Source organism: Stigmatopora argus, chromosome 12, assembly GCF_051989625.1.
Source record: "Stigmatopora argus isolate UIUO_Sarg chromosome 12, RoL_Sarg_1.0, whole genome shotgun sequence".
NCBI classification, from domain to species: domain Eukaryota; kingdom Metazoa; phylum Chordata; class Actinopteri; order Syngnathiformes; family Syngnathidae; genus Stigmatopora; species Stigmatopora argus.
The window spans coordinates 10,760,525-10,777,667 of record NC_135398.1 but is presented as its reverse complement, the minus strand read 5'-3'; the positions used below and the strand labels follow the sequence as shown (position 1 = coordinate 10,777,667).

The window sequence follows — 17,143 nt, the reverse complement described above, 5'->3', positions numbered from 1 at the left end:
TGATGCGTTCAAGTTTATAGGAAAAATGTATGAAACCTCAACAAAAAAATATTGTTTTGCAGGACTCAGTAAACTACTCACATGAACAATATGTATTTGAGGACACATTTATTTCTTTATACAGCTAATATACACATAAAACAACCATTTCTATTTTCTTTGCAGATGCTGAGAATCAAAATCTACTTTTGGATTGGTGATTGTCATAGATTTGGCTTTGTTTGGGCAATTAAAACACTAACCTTTAATACCTGTTTAAAATAACACACATGTAAGGCTCACCAGCCTTTTTGGGGTCAATTCATTTTATCTAAAATAAACCAAGACCCTTTAAACATTATTAATGAGTAGTGGAGTAACATTGAAGTAAAAGTGTGTATTGATGTGTATACACTAGAATGTTTTTCACAGTCTATGTGCAATGGTTTCTCTTTTGATTGTTCCAAACAGAGAAAATACAAAATAAGCAATTGTATTCCTGATAGAAAACAATACTACTTGCATCAGTAAAAATGTGTTGTCTGGGGAAAAAATAAAACAGTAATGACATACGATATTTTAAAGTTTCATTAAACTGGATGAATTAACAAAGAAGCATTTTTTTTTATCTTACAGATGCATTTTTAGTGATAAACTGTTAAAAAACGGAGCGAGAAAGCGCCATAGCACCCACTCTTCATGCAGATCCATTCTTTTTGATAAAAAAGAAAGGAAAAAAAATCACTGTTATTGTTTGGTCATCGATTTCATCTGTTGCATGGCTGTGATGGCCACAATGTACGTATTTACAAAGAAGAGTCATGATTAGGAAAGTAGTTACATATTCACACTAACCCTAAACACTGCAAAGAGCAACACAAAACCTTTTTAGCGGCGCCATTTTTCATTGATTGTGCAAAAGTCTGTCACTGTATTTAATTAGGCTGGAGCCTTCCAGACTTTTTCCCAGTACAATGTTTGTCAAGTAAGGTACACACATGCCACAGTAGGGTCGAATGTGAACCCCCACGACCCCTTTTTGATCAAATGCCTGCTTATCAGATGTCTGTAAAAAAAATCTATATAATGGAAGTCTAACAACTGGTTGTGTTGATTGGTGTATGTAAAATCTGTTTCACAGGTCAGTCCATCCATTTTCTATTGCTTTTGTCTTCATTTGGATTGTGGGTGTACTGGTGCCTATTCCAGCTGACTTTGGTACATACTGTATAGTGTAGACCACATGTGTCAAAGTGGCGGCCCGGGGGCCAAATCTGGCCCGCCGCATCATTTTGTGTGGCCCGGAAAAGTAAATTATGAGTGCCGACTTTCTGTTTTAGGATCTAATTAAAATGAAGAGTATAGATGTATATTAAATTTCCTGATTTTCCCCTTTTAAATCAATAATTGTAATTTTTAAATCTTTTTTTCTGTGTTTTTAGTTCAAAAATCATTTTGTAAAATCTAAAAAAATATTTTTAAAAAGCTAAAATAAACAGTTTTAGATCTAGAAAAAACTGAATATTCAGGGATTTTAATCCATTTATTAAAAAAAACCTAAATATTATATCTAAAATGGTCCGGCCTACGTGAAATCAAGTTGACGTTAAAGCGGCCCGCGAACCAACCCGACACCCTTGGTGTAGACAAATAACTCTTCACATTTACACCTTTGGACAAGGGTCTTCAATGAACCAAACATGCAAGTTTTAGTACCTGGGGAAAGCCACACATTGCGTGAGGGGTCCTTCCCATTTGAAAATAGTTTTAAGATCTTAGAAATGGGCATGTGTGTGCAGTACCATGGTTCACTGTTACATCAAGTAACTTTCCACTATCGTCAAGTACAAGGCAGGCAGTAGACCTTTGAATTCTTTTTTTAAACAGTATGCGTTTGGTGTGAAGTGACGAGTACAGTTTTAGGAAGAAGAGTTTTTTGTTGTTGTTGCCATCAACTCATGTTCTACAACTATGATGGTGTAGATTGCATCAAAGAGTCAACATGTCTTTGTCTTTAGCACCGGTCATCCTCTTCCGTGTCGCTGAGCTGGTCACAGGCTGCCACCGAGGCCGTCTGCGCCAGGCGCTTGCGAAAATGTCCATTGGGCATCTGCCAGCCAGTCCGCAAGCGCGGACGGGACGAGCTGACGGTGTTGGCGCGTCCCAGGCTGCAGGCCACGGCCGCCTCGAAGGTCAACGTCTCCAAGGGTCCGGTGGGATCGGGGCTATGGTCCTCCTCCTGCGAAGCCAGGAAAGGCTCAGAAGGGTAGCGGCGCAGTGGGGACGTGTGTCGGCTTGCTTCGTCCCCTCGCTCCTGGCCGACGGCTTCCTGGTCCTGCCTGGCCGTTTCTGTCTCGTCGTCCTCGCAGATGGAGGGGTCGGCGCGACACACGAGCGGGGAGTAAGAGATGTGAGGACGGGATTGTGTGGGGGTCTGCGATGAAGGACGTCGGACACTTGGGGTGCTGGACTCGGATGTGGAGGGCACAGGGCTGTCTGAGCTGTTACCCTGAGATGGTATGAAAGACAATAAAAATTGTAAGTGCTTAAATGTTGCATGTTCAGGTCCAGAACTGTCCCGTTACAATTGATGAGCTTTTTGCCTTCTTATGAAAAAACATTGACACCTAAAAAAAAAAAAAAATTGTACCTGTTTGTCCGCAGGGCGTGTCCTACCCACGCTGGGGGAACGTGACGGCTGGATGCTACGCTCCTCTGAGTTACAGCGGGACGTGTCCGGAGAGAGAAGGTGGCATCGCTCTTTAGATCGACCTCGATCCTGTTCATCCTGCTGCCAGTGGTCGGACCGAGACACTGGCCACACAGAACCAAATGCTAATTATCATTACTCCAGATGGACTTCACTTGATGACAGTCAAAAACTACCCTAAGTTTAAAATCCCAATTCAAAACCCTTAACCCAGTTTTCGAACCTAACCCAGCCTTGCAAAGGGCACGGTGTCATTGGTTATGACAGTCCCCAATTATGAGGTTCTGCAGGTTTTCTGACTAACCTGCTGCTTTGTAACTCTTGTGTCGAGGTCGGTAAAAGCGCTCGGGACTGTTGCCCTGTTGATCCGACGTAGTAGAAGCTGAACGCTGGATTGATCCGCTGGCATCCTCCGTCTTTAACAGCAATATTGTAAGCATTCTGTTATTTTCATTAAAATAAGGTGCATCCATGCATGCATCAGTAGAAAAGATTGAGTCACAAATCACTTTTTTTCATATCAACTATTCTTGATTATTTTCATGATTTTATTTAACTTGGGTTTTGTGTGCGTGTGAGTGTTAATAGGTAGTTTTTATACAAAGGAGTCTGTCTTTCTATAATTATATCAGCAATAGGCTAGCGGGCTCTTAAAAATGAAAAGTATGGTGTATTTTAGTGAGCAATATGTATACTAGTTTTCCTTGTCATGTGTGTTTAGCTTTAGAGGTTGCCTCAAGAAAATAACAACTAAGATAGCTTTTTATCAGTTTGGATAATTTTAAAAATACATTTATGTATGTAAGATATATGCGTGTGCAGTCGATTGGTCGCCGGTCTTTTGGTCGCCGTCTTTTGGTCGCCGTCTTTTGGTCGCCGTCTTTTGGTCGCCGGTCTTTTGGTCACGGTCTTTTGGTCACGGTCTTTTGGTCACGGTCTTTTGGTCACCCGGACCGCGACAACGGGCGACCAAAAGACCGGCGACCAAAAGACAGACGACCAAAAGACCGACGACCAAAAGACCGACGACCAAAAGACCGGCGACAAAACAAAGTAAAACAACACGGTCTACGCATCAATAAAAGCCAACAATGGCCATGAGCAGTTTCACTGAGCCGACATGTGAGTGTATAAGAGTTTGTATGTACATGAGTTGTCCCCTTAGGAAGGGACGTCAGTCAGGGTCTTAACAAGTTCTCCAACAAAAAACAATCAAAGTCCGGGAAATTTGGAGCTTTTCTTTAGCCTAATAATTAATAGGACATTAAGTATGACTAAATAGTAATTCGCAGTTTGTATTTAGGGAATTTGAGCAACGATTTAAATGGTAATTATCAATAACCTTCCGGGCGACCAAAAGACCTGCGACCAATCGACCGTGTACCGATATATGTATATTTGTATTTTGTTTCATTATTTAATTTTTTATTGTTATTATATATGTGTACTGTAAATGATGGAGAAGCATGGCTTAAGTGACTACCTCCATCGATTGTCACAACAGAATGTAGAATGGATTTAAGATTCTTTTGTGGGCCATATTCAAAGATATGTTCATGATTTGCTGCATGCAAATAAACCCCCTGGATGCGGGCTGCAGTTTGGACACCTTGAGATAGAAAAATGTGACTGGCTGCCTGCCTTCTGCTTACCAGGTTCTGTTGCTCTGCAGTATCCGCTTCAGAGCTCATTGACTGCAAAAATAGCTCTTGTGGTGAAATGGGACTCAGGGCCACAAAACCACCCCGTGTCCTGTGTGTGGAAGAGGAATACGTCGTATGTTAACATGTTAAAAATGGGCACTCGCGTAAGAGTTAAAAAGACATAAACTGACAAGGCTGATCCTGCGCTATGGCCCATCATGGGCAGAGGCTGCGCGTTGGACAGAATGTCTTCTGGGAGGGTGGATGCATCCAGACGCTTGAAGATCAAGTTGCTCTTCTGATTTTGAACAACAAATACATCATTACCTTTATTGAATTTTGACAAAGTTCATAATACTAGTCCTGATCTTAGCAGTCAGACCTGAGCTTCCAACTGTTGCCGCAGCTTCTTGGCCTTGTTCTGCTTAAAGTAGTCCATGATCATCATGGAGGCGTAGATTTTGCCCACCGTCATGTCCGTGTCTGTAAACGCGACTCGGGTCAACGATAACGCTAACACGGCTGCTGACGCTACGGCCGTAGACCCCCACCTTTGTTGATGGGCACCAGGAGGTCCAAGTTCTTCTGGGGCAAGTAGGGCCAGATGATGCTGATCTCCTTTTGCAGTTCGGCATCCAAGGCAATGCGGTCCTCGCCACCTGTGCCGAACAAACTCCCAAATGTTTAGTTATTTAGAAAGATGTTATACCACACAGACGACAGGCGTCTGAATTTCACCTCGAGCTATTTTGATGTCCAGCGCCGTACGTATGAGCGACATTAGTGTGGAGGTGAAGTGCACTGACATGTCCTCGTCCACCGGCATGTTCATCAGCACCAGTCTCTGAGTGACATTGAAAGAAAGGGAGTTAGTTATAAATGTCACATTGAAATGTTGAAACCCTTGACATTTTTTTCATTACCTTATAGGCAATCTTGGCAGGACATTTTTTGCCCAAACCCAGTGGAGGTGACATGTGAGTTAACATCTCATACATGGCGGTGTAGTGGATGCGTCCACTTCATAAAAAGGAATAAGAACAGAAAAATAAAACAATTTCATTGACCCAGGACATGAAAGGATCTGTAATGTCACTGGTTTAAAAATGACTGAAGACTATTCAACTACAACTGCTGCCCTCTGTTGAAGAAAGATAGAATAAGTCAAGACAGTAAAAATGAACCAACTAGAAAAGCAGGCTGAAAATAATCGTCCCGCATTAAAAGTTGTTTTTTTTTTTCATTCATTTCCTGAACCGATTGTCCTCACAAGGGTTGCGGGGGGTGATGGAGCCTATCCCAACTAGCTATGGGCACCAGACGGGAGACACTCTCAATGGTGGCCAGCCAATCGCAGGGAACGAAGAGACATATACTATATATATATATATATATATATATATATATATATATATATATATATATATATATATATATATATATATATATATATATATATATATATATATATATATATATATATATATATATATAAATACATATTATAAATACAAAATTTGCAATGAATGGGGAAAAAAACCTATCAGCTAAAAATAATTTAACTATCCTGATCATTCTCTACCAATCCTACCACATAAAATGTTTTGGATGTGTATTATTGACAATGACAATGGGAGCCAATAAGTTAAAAGTGATAAAACAACATTAGTAGTTAATAAAAAAGTGAAACAAATTTCCTCAACTTGGCTTTAATTACTTTCTAAACACAGATGACACCCAAAATGGAGCTCACCATGCCAGACGGTCATATTCTCCCCAGATCCTGACAAACTCATCCAGGTGATGCGGCCCGAGGATAGAAGAGTCTCGGGTCAGGTACTCGAAATTATCCATTATGACAGCCACGAACAGATTTAACATCTACAAGTGAGAAAGTGCATTTAGACACTGGACCAATATCAGTATTCACGCCTCGTTTAGTAGTTTCTGACCAGGAAAGAGCTGAAGAAGATGAAGGAGACAAAGTAACAGTAGGCGAAGTCGGTACCGCAACCCCCCTCATGGTCCGGAGACAAGGTGAAGGGAGCAATGGAGGGATCCGGCTCACACTCCTGACCCGACAGACAAGAAAGCATGATTTCCTGCCACGACTCCCCCGTTGCACCCCTGAAAGAATAAAGACCAGTGAGCGACCCATTTGTACGACACTGTACGACCCATTTGACCCAGCTCGGCCTGAGGACCACCTGAAGAGAAGCATGAGAGCGCCAAAAAAGGTCTTGAAGTTGTTGTGCTGATTGATGTGGCTTTCGTCATTCAGCTTGATGTTTCCAAACACCTTTGGAAAGAAATAAGACAATTTTCAGGTCAGACATTGCATCCAAATACATTGCGAAAGATGATTGGATGCCTCATCATCAATGGTACACGGTCGATTGGTCGCCGGTCTTTTGGTCGCCGATCTTTTCGTCACCGGTCTTTTGGTCGCCGGTCTTTTGGTCGCCGGTCTTTTGGTCGCCGGTCTTTTGGTCGCCCGGAAGGTTATTGATAATTACCATTTAAATCGTTGCTCAAATTCCCTAAATACAAACTGTGAATTACTATTTAGTCATACTTAATGCCCTAGTAATTATTAGGCTAAAGAAAAGCTCCAAATTTCCCGGACTTTTATTGTTTTTGGTTTTTCTTGTTAAGACCCTGATGGACGTAGCTTCTTAAAGGGACAACGCATGTACATACAAACTCTTATACACTCACACGTCGGCTCAGTGAAACTGCTCATGGCCATTGTTGGCTTTTATTGATGCGTAGACCGTGTTGTTTTACCTTGTTTTGTCGCCTGTCTTTTGGTCGCCCATTGTCGCGGTCCGGGCGACCAAAAGACCGCGACCAAAAGACCGGCGACCAAAAGACGGGGACCAAAAGACCGGAGACCAATCGACCGCACACGATCATCAATAGTGGCAAAGGAAGCATTGGATCTCAGCTATTTCGAATTTCATATCCATTTGAAATTTGAGGGAAACCACCGTTACGATTTTAGTTGCGCCCCAAATTATTCCACTTTGGAAGTTGCACTGTGGAGAGCCAAGTAGAGGTCTTACCTGCATTCCGATGATGGCGTATATGAAGAAAAGCATGGCAATGAGCAGGCATACATAAGGAAGCGCCTGTTGGAAACAAAGGCAAGAAGTGATTGCGGTGCGAAAATCGTGTGTCGTATCATGTATGTAACTACCATACTCTTAAAATATCGCCTTAAAATTCTGGCAAATGAAGAAAACTAACAAAATAAATGCATATCAACAAAGCCAAATTCATCTCCCTGAGGGAGGTAAGGATTTCTGACCTTGAAGGACTGTACGAAGGTCCACAGGAGGATGCGAATGGTGTAACCCTGCCTCAGCAGTTTGATCAAGCGGGCTGTTCGGAAGAGCTTCAGGAAGCTCATGTTGATGGTATTCATAGACTAAAGCCGAGGATGAAATGGAAGAGGCAAATGTGGAATTCAATCTTGAGCGTGTAATAATAGAAGCTATTTAAAAAGCTTTGATTTCACCTGTAAATCCACCACAATCTCACTGATGCTGCCCAGCACTGTAATAAAATCAAAAATATTCCAGGTGTCTCGAAAATAGTTCTGTGGAAAATGAAATGATGGCACTAAAATGTAAGAACACATTTTTATTAGTGATTTCAGTTTTATTTGTGCGACTTTCCTCACCACGAAACCAAATGCCATGATCTTCAGTATACACTCCATGGAGAAGAGGACAGTGAATGCCGTGTTGAGGTGCTTCAGGACTGTGTCGTAGGCTGTGGGTGCCGAGTGATACTGAAGCAACAGAGGAAGAAGAAAGGATACTAATGACGCCATCACAGTCACCTATTTTTCTGTGAGCTTAGAAATTTGTACACTAAAGGGCAGTCGAACCCACGCGTACTACATATTTCATTGGTTGCCAGTGATGTGATTGAATCCATTTTAACCGTGAATATGATGTGTTAAAGTACATAAAAAAGGGGGCTTCATTAAAATGAAATGCTTGCACAAAATGTTGAGTGAATTACTCTGACTAATTTGCAGAATTAAGAATTAGGATAAGAGGCATGCTGCAATATCGATACTTTATCATTACAATATTAGGGAAAAAAAAATATATATATAGTATATATACATATATATATATATATATATATAGTATATATACATATATATATATACATATATACATATATATATATATATATTCATATATAAATTTATACTTTATACTCATATACAATTTATACTTGCTAACTATTGCAGTATATTGAATTGAATGTTTTTATTGTGATTAAACAAGTATAATGAGATTCAAAGCTTCACCACAAAGTGCCCAAATAACAACAAGAAGCAAACAGACAATTAAATAATCAATAAATAATAACAATAAATGCGAAATAGATAAATAAGTAATAAATAATAAATAAATAAATAAGTAAGTAGTCAACAACGTAAATAAGTAGGGAAGTGCCCAAATAACAAAAACAAACAAACAGATAAATAATCAATAAATAATAATACTAAATAATCAATAAATAAATTATAAATAAATAAGTAGTAGTCAACATAATAAATAAGTATAATATCACAATTTTAATGCATAGCACTATAAAATAACTTAAAGGTCTCGTCGTTAAATGAATGGCTCCAATTTGTGTAAATGCTGTTGCAAAATTTTTACCTTCATCATTAGGACCACCGTGTTCAGGGCGATCATCACCAACACAGTGTACTCGAAAGAAGGTGACGCCACAAAATGCCAAAGCTTGTATTGGAAGGTTTGTCTGTTCTGAGGCATGTAGCGTGTCATGGGCTTGGCACTGATGGTAAAGTCAATGCAGGCCCGCTGAAAGAAACAAGGAAAAAAAAATCCATATTTTTCTAATACCGTGCTTCACAATGGTGTGTGCCGCACCTCATTCTTCTCCAAACTGCATTCCTGAATCATCTTGTCACCCTGCTCCTGGAAGGTGATGATGATCAGAGCCACGAATATGTTGACAAAGAAGAAGGGGAAAACCACAAAGTAGACCACGTAGAAAACAGACATCTCCATGCGGTTGCCTCGACTGGGCCCCATGCTCTCCTCCGTCACGTCGGTGGAGTGCTGCAGCACCCTGGCAGGAAGAAGCATTATTTATTGACTTCAAATAGGGTATGTTTTTCCTGGATAATGTGAAACGAGTACTATAAAGTCACTGACTGAGGCCATCCTTCGCCAGTTGAGACAGTGAAGAGAGTCAGGAGGGCCCAGCAGACATTGTCATAGTGGAATTCGTGTCTCTTCCACTCCCTCCTCTTTACTTCCTTCTTGTCCCTGGTGTAGTCGATGTAGTAACCCCTGCGGCGTGCACATGTACAGTATACCTTCTTTAATGTACCAGTACATAAAACATTTAATGCATGAAAAAATGCTCTATAAAAGATGCCTATGATAATAATGGCTATTTTCACACTGTAGGTCTTAATGCATAACTCAGATTTTTTGTGAATCAGATATTTTTGTGTTCAGACCACTCTTTTCATTTAATGTACAAAACGTTCCTAAAGTGAGACTTATAATGGAGATCAATAACGAGACGCCTCACACACGCATGCAGAGAAAGAGTAAAAGAAGGCATTGCACATAACATGTTAACCTTTTTTTCGGATAACTATAGCCTAAACAAATCGATATCAATTATTTACCAAACTCAGTCTCACTCCGAAAACACAACCAAATCCATTAAAGTCTTCCTACTCAAAATCACCTCTGAACATCTCCACAAATTTAGAAATTTCACAGCTTGCAAAAAAATAAAAAATAAAAACAAAACGAACAAACAAAATCACCAGCGTATTAGACGCAGGCCAAGACAATTTGAACATATATCCATATTAAAAAGAAAGTGTGACTTGTATTCCCAAAAATATGGTATGTCTTAACTGTAACACTTTGCTGTCCCTTCAATGCGTGCCGCCATTCTGATTCTACTGCCATCGACCTTTTTACAGAGCAATACAAATCCATCGTCATCACATAAATTCAGATTTTTCATGACTGGACTGTTTAGACCACATGTGTCAAAGTGGCGGCCCGGGGGCCAAATCTGGCCCGCCGCATCATTTTGTGTGGCCCGGGAAAGTAAATCATTAGTGCCTACTTTCTGTTTTAGGATCAAATTAAAATGAAGAGTATCAATGTATAATAAATTTCCTGATTTTCCTCCTTTTAAAATCAATAATTGTAATTTTGTAATCAATTTTTTTCTGTTTTTAGTTCAAAAATCATTGTGTAAAATCTAAAAATATATAAAAAAGCTAAAATAAACATTGTTTTAGATCTATAAAAAAGTGAATATTCAGGGCTTTTAATCCAGTTCTTTTAATCAATTTATAAAAAAATCTAAATATTATATCTAAAATGGTCTGGCCCACATGAAATCGAGTTGACGTTAACGCGACCAACCTGAGTCTGACACCCCTGGTTTAGACCATAGCCGTTTGCCGAAAATTTTAACCCATGCCAGATTTAAAAGCACATAGGCCAAAACACATACTAAGTCAGATTTGAAAATATCAGATATCAGCCCGACTTTTGGTGCAGGCAGTTTGGGTTCGATTCCCACTGACTGGCGACCAGTGTAGGGTGCAATCTGCCTTTTGCCCAAAGACAGTTGGGTTAGGCTCCAGCAACCCCCGCAACCATTTTGAGGATGGGAAGTATGCAAGAGGAATGAATGCGATTTGAGCTTTCACAACTGACTCAAGTCAGCTAAAGGCAAAAACATCCCATTTGGCTCAGTTCGAGCATGAACGTAGTCAACCTTTCACTGTCGACTTGATGAAGATGAGTTTAAAGAAAACAAGGACGTGTGTTTTGGTTTTGTTGAATGCACTTACTGGCACTCCTTCTCTGTGTTCATGGAGCTGTCAGTACAGTAAAAGAATTTCCCCTTGAAGAGCTGCACGGCAATGACGGCAAATATAAACATGAAGAGCTGGTACACGATGAGGATGTTGAAGACGTTCTTCAGTGATGTCACAACGCAGTCAAACACGGCCTACCAAGACAGAGAGAGCATAAGAGAACTAAATCATTATTAAAAGGAATTCGATATTTTTAAAGTGTGAGAGTGCCAATGTATACCTTGAGTTTGGGGAGTCTCTTTATGGTTTTTAGTGGCCTCAGGACTCTCAAAACACGGAGGGACTTGATAGTCTTGATGTCACGACCTTTGTTGTTTCTGTTCAGAGTGTTGCATTGTGATGTTTAGAATCAAGTTTGGATAGTTTAACCAGGACAACAACGTAAAAATGTAAATAAAATACAATGAAACACAAATGATTTTGGGTGTGAATTTTTTTGATGTGTCTTTATGGACAAATTGGGCCTAAATGAACTGGAATCCTAAACAACAAGCAATTACAAAAGAAAACATGAAACAAAAGTGCACCGATTTAAACAACCAAAGCCAGACCAAAGCACATGACAGTGATTAGTGCGGCATAATTAAATGTTTACCCCATCACATTCCTGGTTGCCCCCACAGAGACAAAATCCACAGGAACAACAAAGAAAAAGAAGGCGGAGGCATAAAGAGAGAGACATTGTGAGCTGAAAGCGTCACAGCTATAAAGTCACAACAGAGAAATTAACAACAGAAGGCAAAACAGTTCAAAAAAGGTTATTTGTTACACTTGTAGACAACAGAAAAAATACTTTTAAGTTATGACACAATACAATTAAACATGAATAGCAAATTGTTGGCTGTTTCCTGCGTCATTGAGGCAAAATGAAAAGTGATATATAACCGTTGTGAGTCAGAGTGTTAGTCACCGGGAGACAGGCGTTTATCGAGTGACTCACGTCAAAGCGAAGGCAATGAGTGCCCCCACCACCACAATAAAGTCCAGGAGGTTCCACATGTCTCGGAAGTAGGAGCCATCGTGCAGGATAAGGCCTTGGTCAATCATCTGAGATAGACACACGCCATTTGAGTCACACCACAGTGATGTTTGCACAGCCTGGAATGTTTCCGTGACCGGACGTTTCGTCAAAAGACGTTTGGTCCCCGGACGTTTGGTCCCCGGACGTCTGGTCGACCAGACGTTTGGTAGAACGGACGTTTGGTAGAACGGGTTTGCATGCAATTGATCGATTTTAACATTGGGTGAATAGGGATTTAATGACTATTATTTAACATTGAGGGAATAATGTTAGGGTTAAACAAATGAAAGTCTCGTGACTCAAACCTCGGGACTCGCGAACCCGTTCTACCAAACGTCCGTTCTACCAAACGTCCGTTCTACCAAACGTCCGGTCGACCAAACGTCTTTCGACGAAACGTCCGAGTACCAATGTTTTTGGGCACCTACCTTGATGATCATTTCAAAGGTGAAAACCCCGGTGAAGACATAATCAAAATAACGGAGCACCTAATTGAAAAAGCAAAAAAATAAATCACACAAACAATAAAAGGGGTAGCAGGAAAACGCACAAATATGTTGTATTTAAAAAGGTTCAAATCCAGAATGCATTGATTCATCTTCTATTCCGCTTATCCTCACGAGGGTTGTGGGGGTGCCGGAGCCTTCCCCCAGATAACTATGAGCTGTAGGTGGGTTACACCCTGAAATAATGTGACAAAACAATGTGGTGTGTTGCAGAAGGATATTAGAGCACAATCTCAATATTGTAAGAAAATAGCTCTTTTACGTTTAAAATCACAATAGTTAGTTCTCACGTAAATCGCAAAAAGGGCTCTTTTGGTGGAAACACATGCTCACCGTCTGCCCGCGTGTCTGTGTACGTGTGTGAGTTTAACACCAAATGTGTCACTCACGACCGACGCGTTTGTTGATGACATTTTGAGTTTCCAAACTCAAACCTAGAGTCTTGAATGAACCAAATGTGCATGCTTTGGCAATACACACTGTATGTTAGAGGAAAGAGAAGAACTCAAAAAAGGCCCAACAAATATGATTGGTACATGCAAGGTTTTTTTTTAGATGATTCTATACAAATGAAGAGGGTCAAAACAAATAGCGTGTTTTGGAACAAACGAGTCGTCCATCCTTCCATGTTTCTCAGCACAACAATCTTTTTATACCTTGTTTCTTTCTGAACTGGTGCATACAGGGTCCTCGGCGGCCAGCGCGATACTGCTTGCTACAATCACAAGAAGAATGCTCATCTCGAAGTAACGTATAGTGACAATGTAGTGGCAGATCCTTCTGATCCTGTGGACCAAACAGGAAAAAGATTTGCTTTTTGTGTCATGCAAGATTTTTTTTTAAATTATCTTACGGGTTGGAAGCCTTGAAAAGGAACATGCTGTCCGGTGCGACTGGTTTGGGGGGAATTGGAGGTTCCTCGTCTTCTGTGTCGTACTCTTCGTCTTGCTCTTCAGAATGATAGGCCTCCAGCTCTTTACCCTTCACTACAAGGCAGAAAGCTTTAGTCGTAAAGAGTGCGAGAGAATCGATGTGTCCACCTGAGAATGTCTAAGAATACAGACTCTGTTTTTCTCAAATTACCGCTTTTCTAATGGGCCTGCCTGCTAGTTTCTGCCAAATTGCCAACCTCCGGTATTGAACACTGCACAACAGCTTTTTTGGTTTAAACCCGGACTAGTTGGAAAAATAGAGTCCTACCTGTCATTGGTGTCAACTCTAGCAGCGGTTGTGCAGATATATCGATGGAAACGTATCCCTCGGGATTGGACTTTCTGTGAAGGGAACCCGTGCGTTTCTCAGCCTCAAGGGTGCACACGGTATATTCCGTGACATCCAGGGCCGACTCCACTGGACAATCTAGAAACCTCTGGGACTGAGGAGGATCAGGAATGTCAGGTGTCCTAAGGAAAAAGAAAAATGCAAAGTTGTTAGAATATTAACATAGGAACTATATTTAAATAATTAGACTGTCACATATTATAGGTAGAAAAGGGTAATGTTGCCAAGAGGGTGGAAAGACAGGGGACTTAACTCTTCCCAAAATAATCTTCATAAGGCAGTGTGGCGATGTTTCCCAAAGGGAGAAGTACTTTCTCAAAGGATAGAGGTTACAGTATTTTACAAAAAAAAGCCAGGTATATTCTCAGGAGAGCACATAGGACTGCTTGTGTCTCCAATGGGTACCATTGGTATTTTCTAAATCATTCAGTCTTACTAACGGTTCTGACTAACACAACACATGATCTCTTTCCGATTGAATACACGTTTCGCTATGGATTACCACCTCACTATTAAGAGCCTTTAAAACATGTGCCTCCAAGTCGATCCTTGAGGGGCTGCTGTGGTTCCTGGTTTTTGTTCCAACCAATCCAGCACAGACAGTTTAATGAATCAGATTTCTACGAAAACAAGCAGCACTTGACTGCAATCATCTAATTACACTTGTAAGACACCAGATTGGTGAAAGGGTGTCGTCTTGTTTGGCTGCGTTGTAATCATGCACTTAATGTGGTATACTTTGTAGAGTAGTTTGGAGACCCGGGCTTTAAAAGTATCTATTTTTATAACAGCCTACCTTCCATCTTCTCCACTGGTTGCATATGGGTTGACAATACACAGTCCAGAAACATCCTGGACCTGGTCTTCTGCATCAGCTTTCTCCTCATGCTCTTCCCTTTCATCCAGTATCCTTCTCTCCTGACTGAGCGAGCGCTTGGCCAACAGCGCATCCTGTGGCGTATGCGTGCTGTCCAAGCTCTTAGCTTCAGCACGGGCCTCACGGTGACGGTGGCGTCGGTGTCTGGCCCCGTCTTCTGGCCCCTGACCCGGTCTGAATTTGCGGGCCATCCTGTGTCTTCCCCCACCCGCAGACCGGTGGTTAGTGCCACCCGTTCTCTCCTCAGAGAGGTTGACCAAAGGCTCAGCTGTCGGGGGTTCCGGTATGGGGATGGTTATAGACATCGGCGGCTCGGGCATGGGCATCCCCACGGACATGGGGGACTCAGGCAGGTGGCCCGGGCTAGCTTCTGCAGACAACGCGGGCACATGGGTACTAGGTGTTTCCACATTTTCCTCAGCTGGGTTACTGAAGAGCTCCTCCCTACTAGCCATCTGCCGGCGTTTGCGCAGTTGATTGGCCCTCTGTTCCCACACCGACACGTTGACTTTTCTCCGCCTCTCGCGGCGGTTGGCGAAGGCATTGGAGCTGCTCATGGGTTGCTCATCAGCAGCTGCATCCGCCTCGTCGGGAAAGGTAGGACGACCACGATGGATGGCGCGTTTTCTGTAAAGGTAGGGTCTTCTTCTGCCACTGAAGAGCACAATACACTTGAAATCAATAATTGGCAGCTTTCAAAATCATTTTAAAGAACTAGTTTGACATTTTGGACAGATGAGTAAGAAGACTGATTCTTATCAAGTATCAACTGAAACTAAAGTGCATTAACTTAGCAGATAGTTTGGCAGAGCATAGCAAATGGTGTTGAAAAGAGAAACAGCTAGTCATTTTAGGGCTGAAAAAGTAATAATGGTGGCAATTCACTTAATCAGTTGTGTCATTTTGTGAGTTTATTTAATTAGGCAAGCCATTGGAGAGCACAACCCTAAATTTGGTCCCATGTCAGCATTGAAAATTATTGAAATGTTGAAATAAATATTTTGGAGGAAAAAATGAATGGGTGGCCTCACAGCTGCTGTTTCTCCTTCCTAAACTAATAGGCTTCTAGAACTTGTCATACTTGTAGTAACAAATTAATAAAAGTAAGCACATTTTCCAAAAGGTCAAACCATTGGGTTACTGGTGGACAATTCATGTAGCAAACCAGATATGTAAAAATAAATAATTAAATAAAAATGCTAGACCAACTGAAACTTTCCAGAAAATCAAGCCTTTTCGTTGAGTCTAAAAGTGTAATGGGAAAATACGTGAAAGTACTCCAAGGTACAGAAATAAAGACATCCAAAAAAGAAGAAAAGAATGAGATTACCTGAAAGATAAGTGAAAAAAACCCACAAGACCAAAAACGGGGAAGTGCAGGATTAACACAAAAGCAAAGTGTTAATTCTAAAGGACAGAATCTAAATACTGTCAAGGGGAAGAGAAGACAGATGCATCCAGTTTTACTTACTGTTGTTCTGAATCTGTTGTTGTCCATGTAATAAATGAGTGATGATTTGAAAACAAGACATTAGTTTCACAACATACACAGAACAGTGGTGACACAGTCCAAAATGTGATCTAAACTGACCTTTGTTCATGTTTACAAGAGCAGATGTTAGTATTTTCTACAATCTGCGTATAATCATGGTGTATCATTAAAACCTTCCCCTGTGGGGAGCTAATATCATTTTGGCCAGTGCCACTTTACAAGAGGAATGAAATTCGACAACATGATGGAACAGCAAAACACATCAAAATTATCTATACTGTACACCAACGAACAAATGGCACAGCAAACATCTTAGCGGTGTATGCAGAAATATGTTTTACATTACACTTTTTTAAATTATTGGTATAAACTCTATTTATTTAGTCATTCATTTTCTGAGCCGCTTATCCTCACACGGATCGCGGGGGGTGCTGGAGCATATCCCAGCTAATTACGAGCACCAGGTGGGGGACACCCTCAATCATGCTAACCACTCGGCTGCCGGCAACTATTGCAACAATAAATTTGGAAAGTCATTTAGTCCAACTAAAAGTGTTTTTAAAAGAAGCACTATCCAAATAAAAACATTGTTTAAAATACAATTGTCAGAAAACCGGTGTACATTTCAGATGTAGTTTGTATTTTTACCACTGTTTGAGTTACAAAAAAGAATGAATGACATATGTTGACACACTTTGTAATAAGCTCACCTAATGTG

The 17,143-nt window shown here is 40.9% G+C and overlaps 1 protein-coding gene across 2 annotated transcripts in view; it reads right to left on the bottom strand.

Moving 5' to 3' along the window:
- Positions 1-91: 91 nt before the first annotated feature.
- The window catches only part of cacna1eb (calcium channel, voltage-dependent, R type, alpha 1E subunit b), a 53,491-nt gene continuing 36,439 nt past the window's right edge, over positions 92-17,143 (bottom strand). The window contains exons 23-49 of one of the 2 annotated variants that reach the window (XM_077614609.1): positions 14,853-15,587; positions 13,976-14,178; positions 13,629-13,761; positions 13,432-13,561; positions 12,698-12,757; positions 12,189-12,295; positions 11,469-11,565; positions 11,222-11,382; positions 9,543-9,680; positions 9,255-9,456; positions 9,021-9,185; positions 8,018-8,128; positions 7,853-7,933; positions 7,643-7,762; positions 7,398-7,463; positions 6,540-6,631; positions 6,285-6,459; positions 6,086-6,213; positions 5,256-5,352; positions 5,071-5,176; positions 4,884-4,991; positions 4,715-4,815; positions 4,524-4,630; positions 4,342-4,441; positions 2,994-3,105; positions 2,630-2,793; positions 92-2,488 (exon numbers count right to left, since the gene is read on the bottom strand). In XM_077614609.1, coding sequence (XP_077470735.1) covers positions 1,994-2,488; positions 2,630-2,793; positions 2,994-3,105; positions 4,342-4,441; positions 4,524-4,630; positions 4,715-4,815; positions 4,884-4,991; positions 5,071-5,176; positions 5,256-5,352; positions 6,086-6,213; positions 6,285-6,459; positions 6,540-6,631; positions 7,398-7,463; positions 7,643-7,762; positions 7,853-7,933; positions 8,018-8,128; positions 9,021-9,185; positions 9,255-9,456; positions 9,543-9,680; positions 11,222-11,382; positions 11,469-11,565; positions 12,189-12,295; positions 12,698-12,757; positions 13,432-13,561; positions 13,629-13,761; positions 13,976-14,178; positions 14,853-15,587 — 4,294 coding nt within the window. In that variant the 3' untranslated portion in view covers positions 92-1,993. The remainder of the gene's footprint in view (positions 2,489-2,629; positions 2,794-2,993; positions 3,106-4,341; positions 4,442-4,523; positions 4,631-4,714; positions 4,816-4,883; positions 4,992-5,070; positions 5,177-5,255; positions 5,353-6,085; positions 6,214-6,284; positions 6,460-6,539; positions 6,632-7,397; positions 7,464-7,642; positions 7,763-7,852; positions 7,934-8,017; positions 8,129-9,020; positions 9,186-9,254; positions 9,457-9,542; positions 9,681-11,221; positions 11,383-11,468; positions 11,566-12,188; positions 12,296-12,697; positions 12,758-13,431; positions 13,562-13,628; positions 13,762-13,975; positions 14,179-14,852; positions 15,588-17,143) is intronic. The other variant, XM_077614610.1, reaches the window with a different exon arrangement.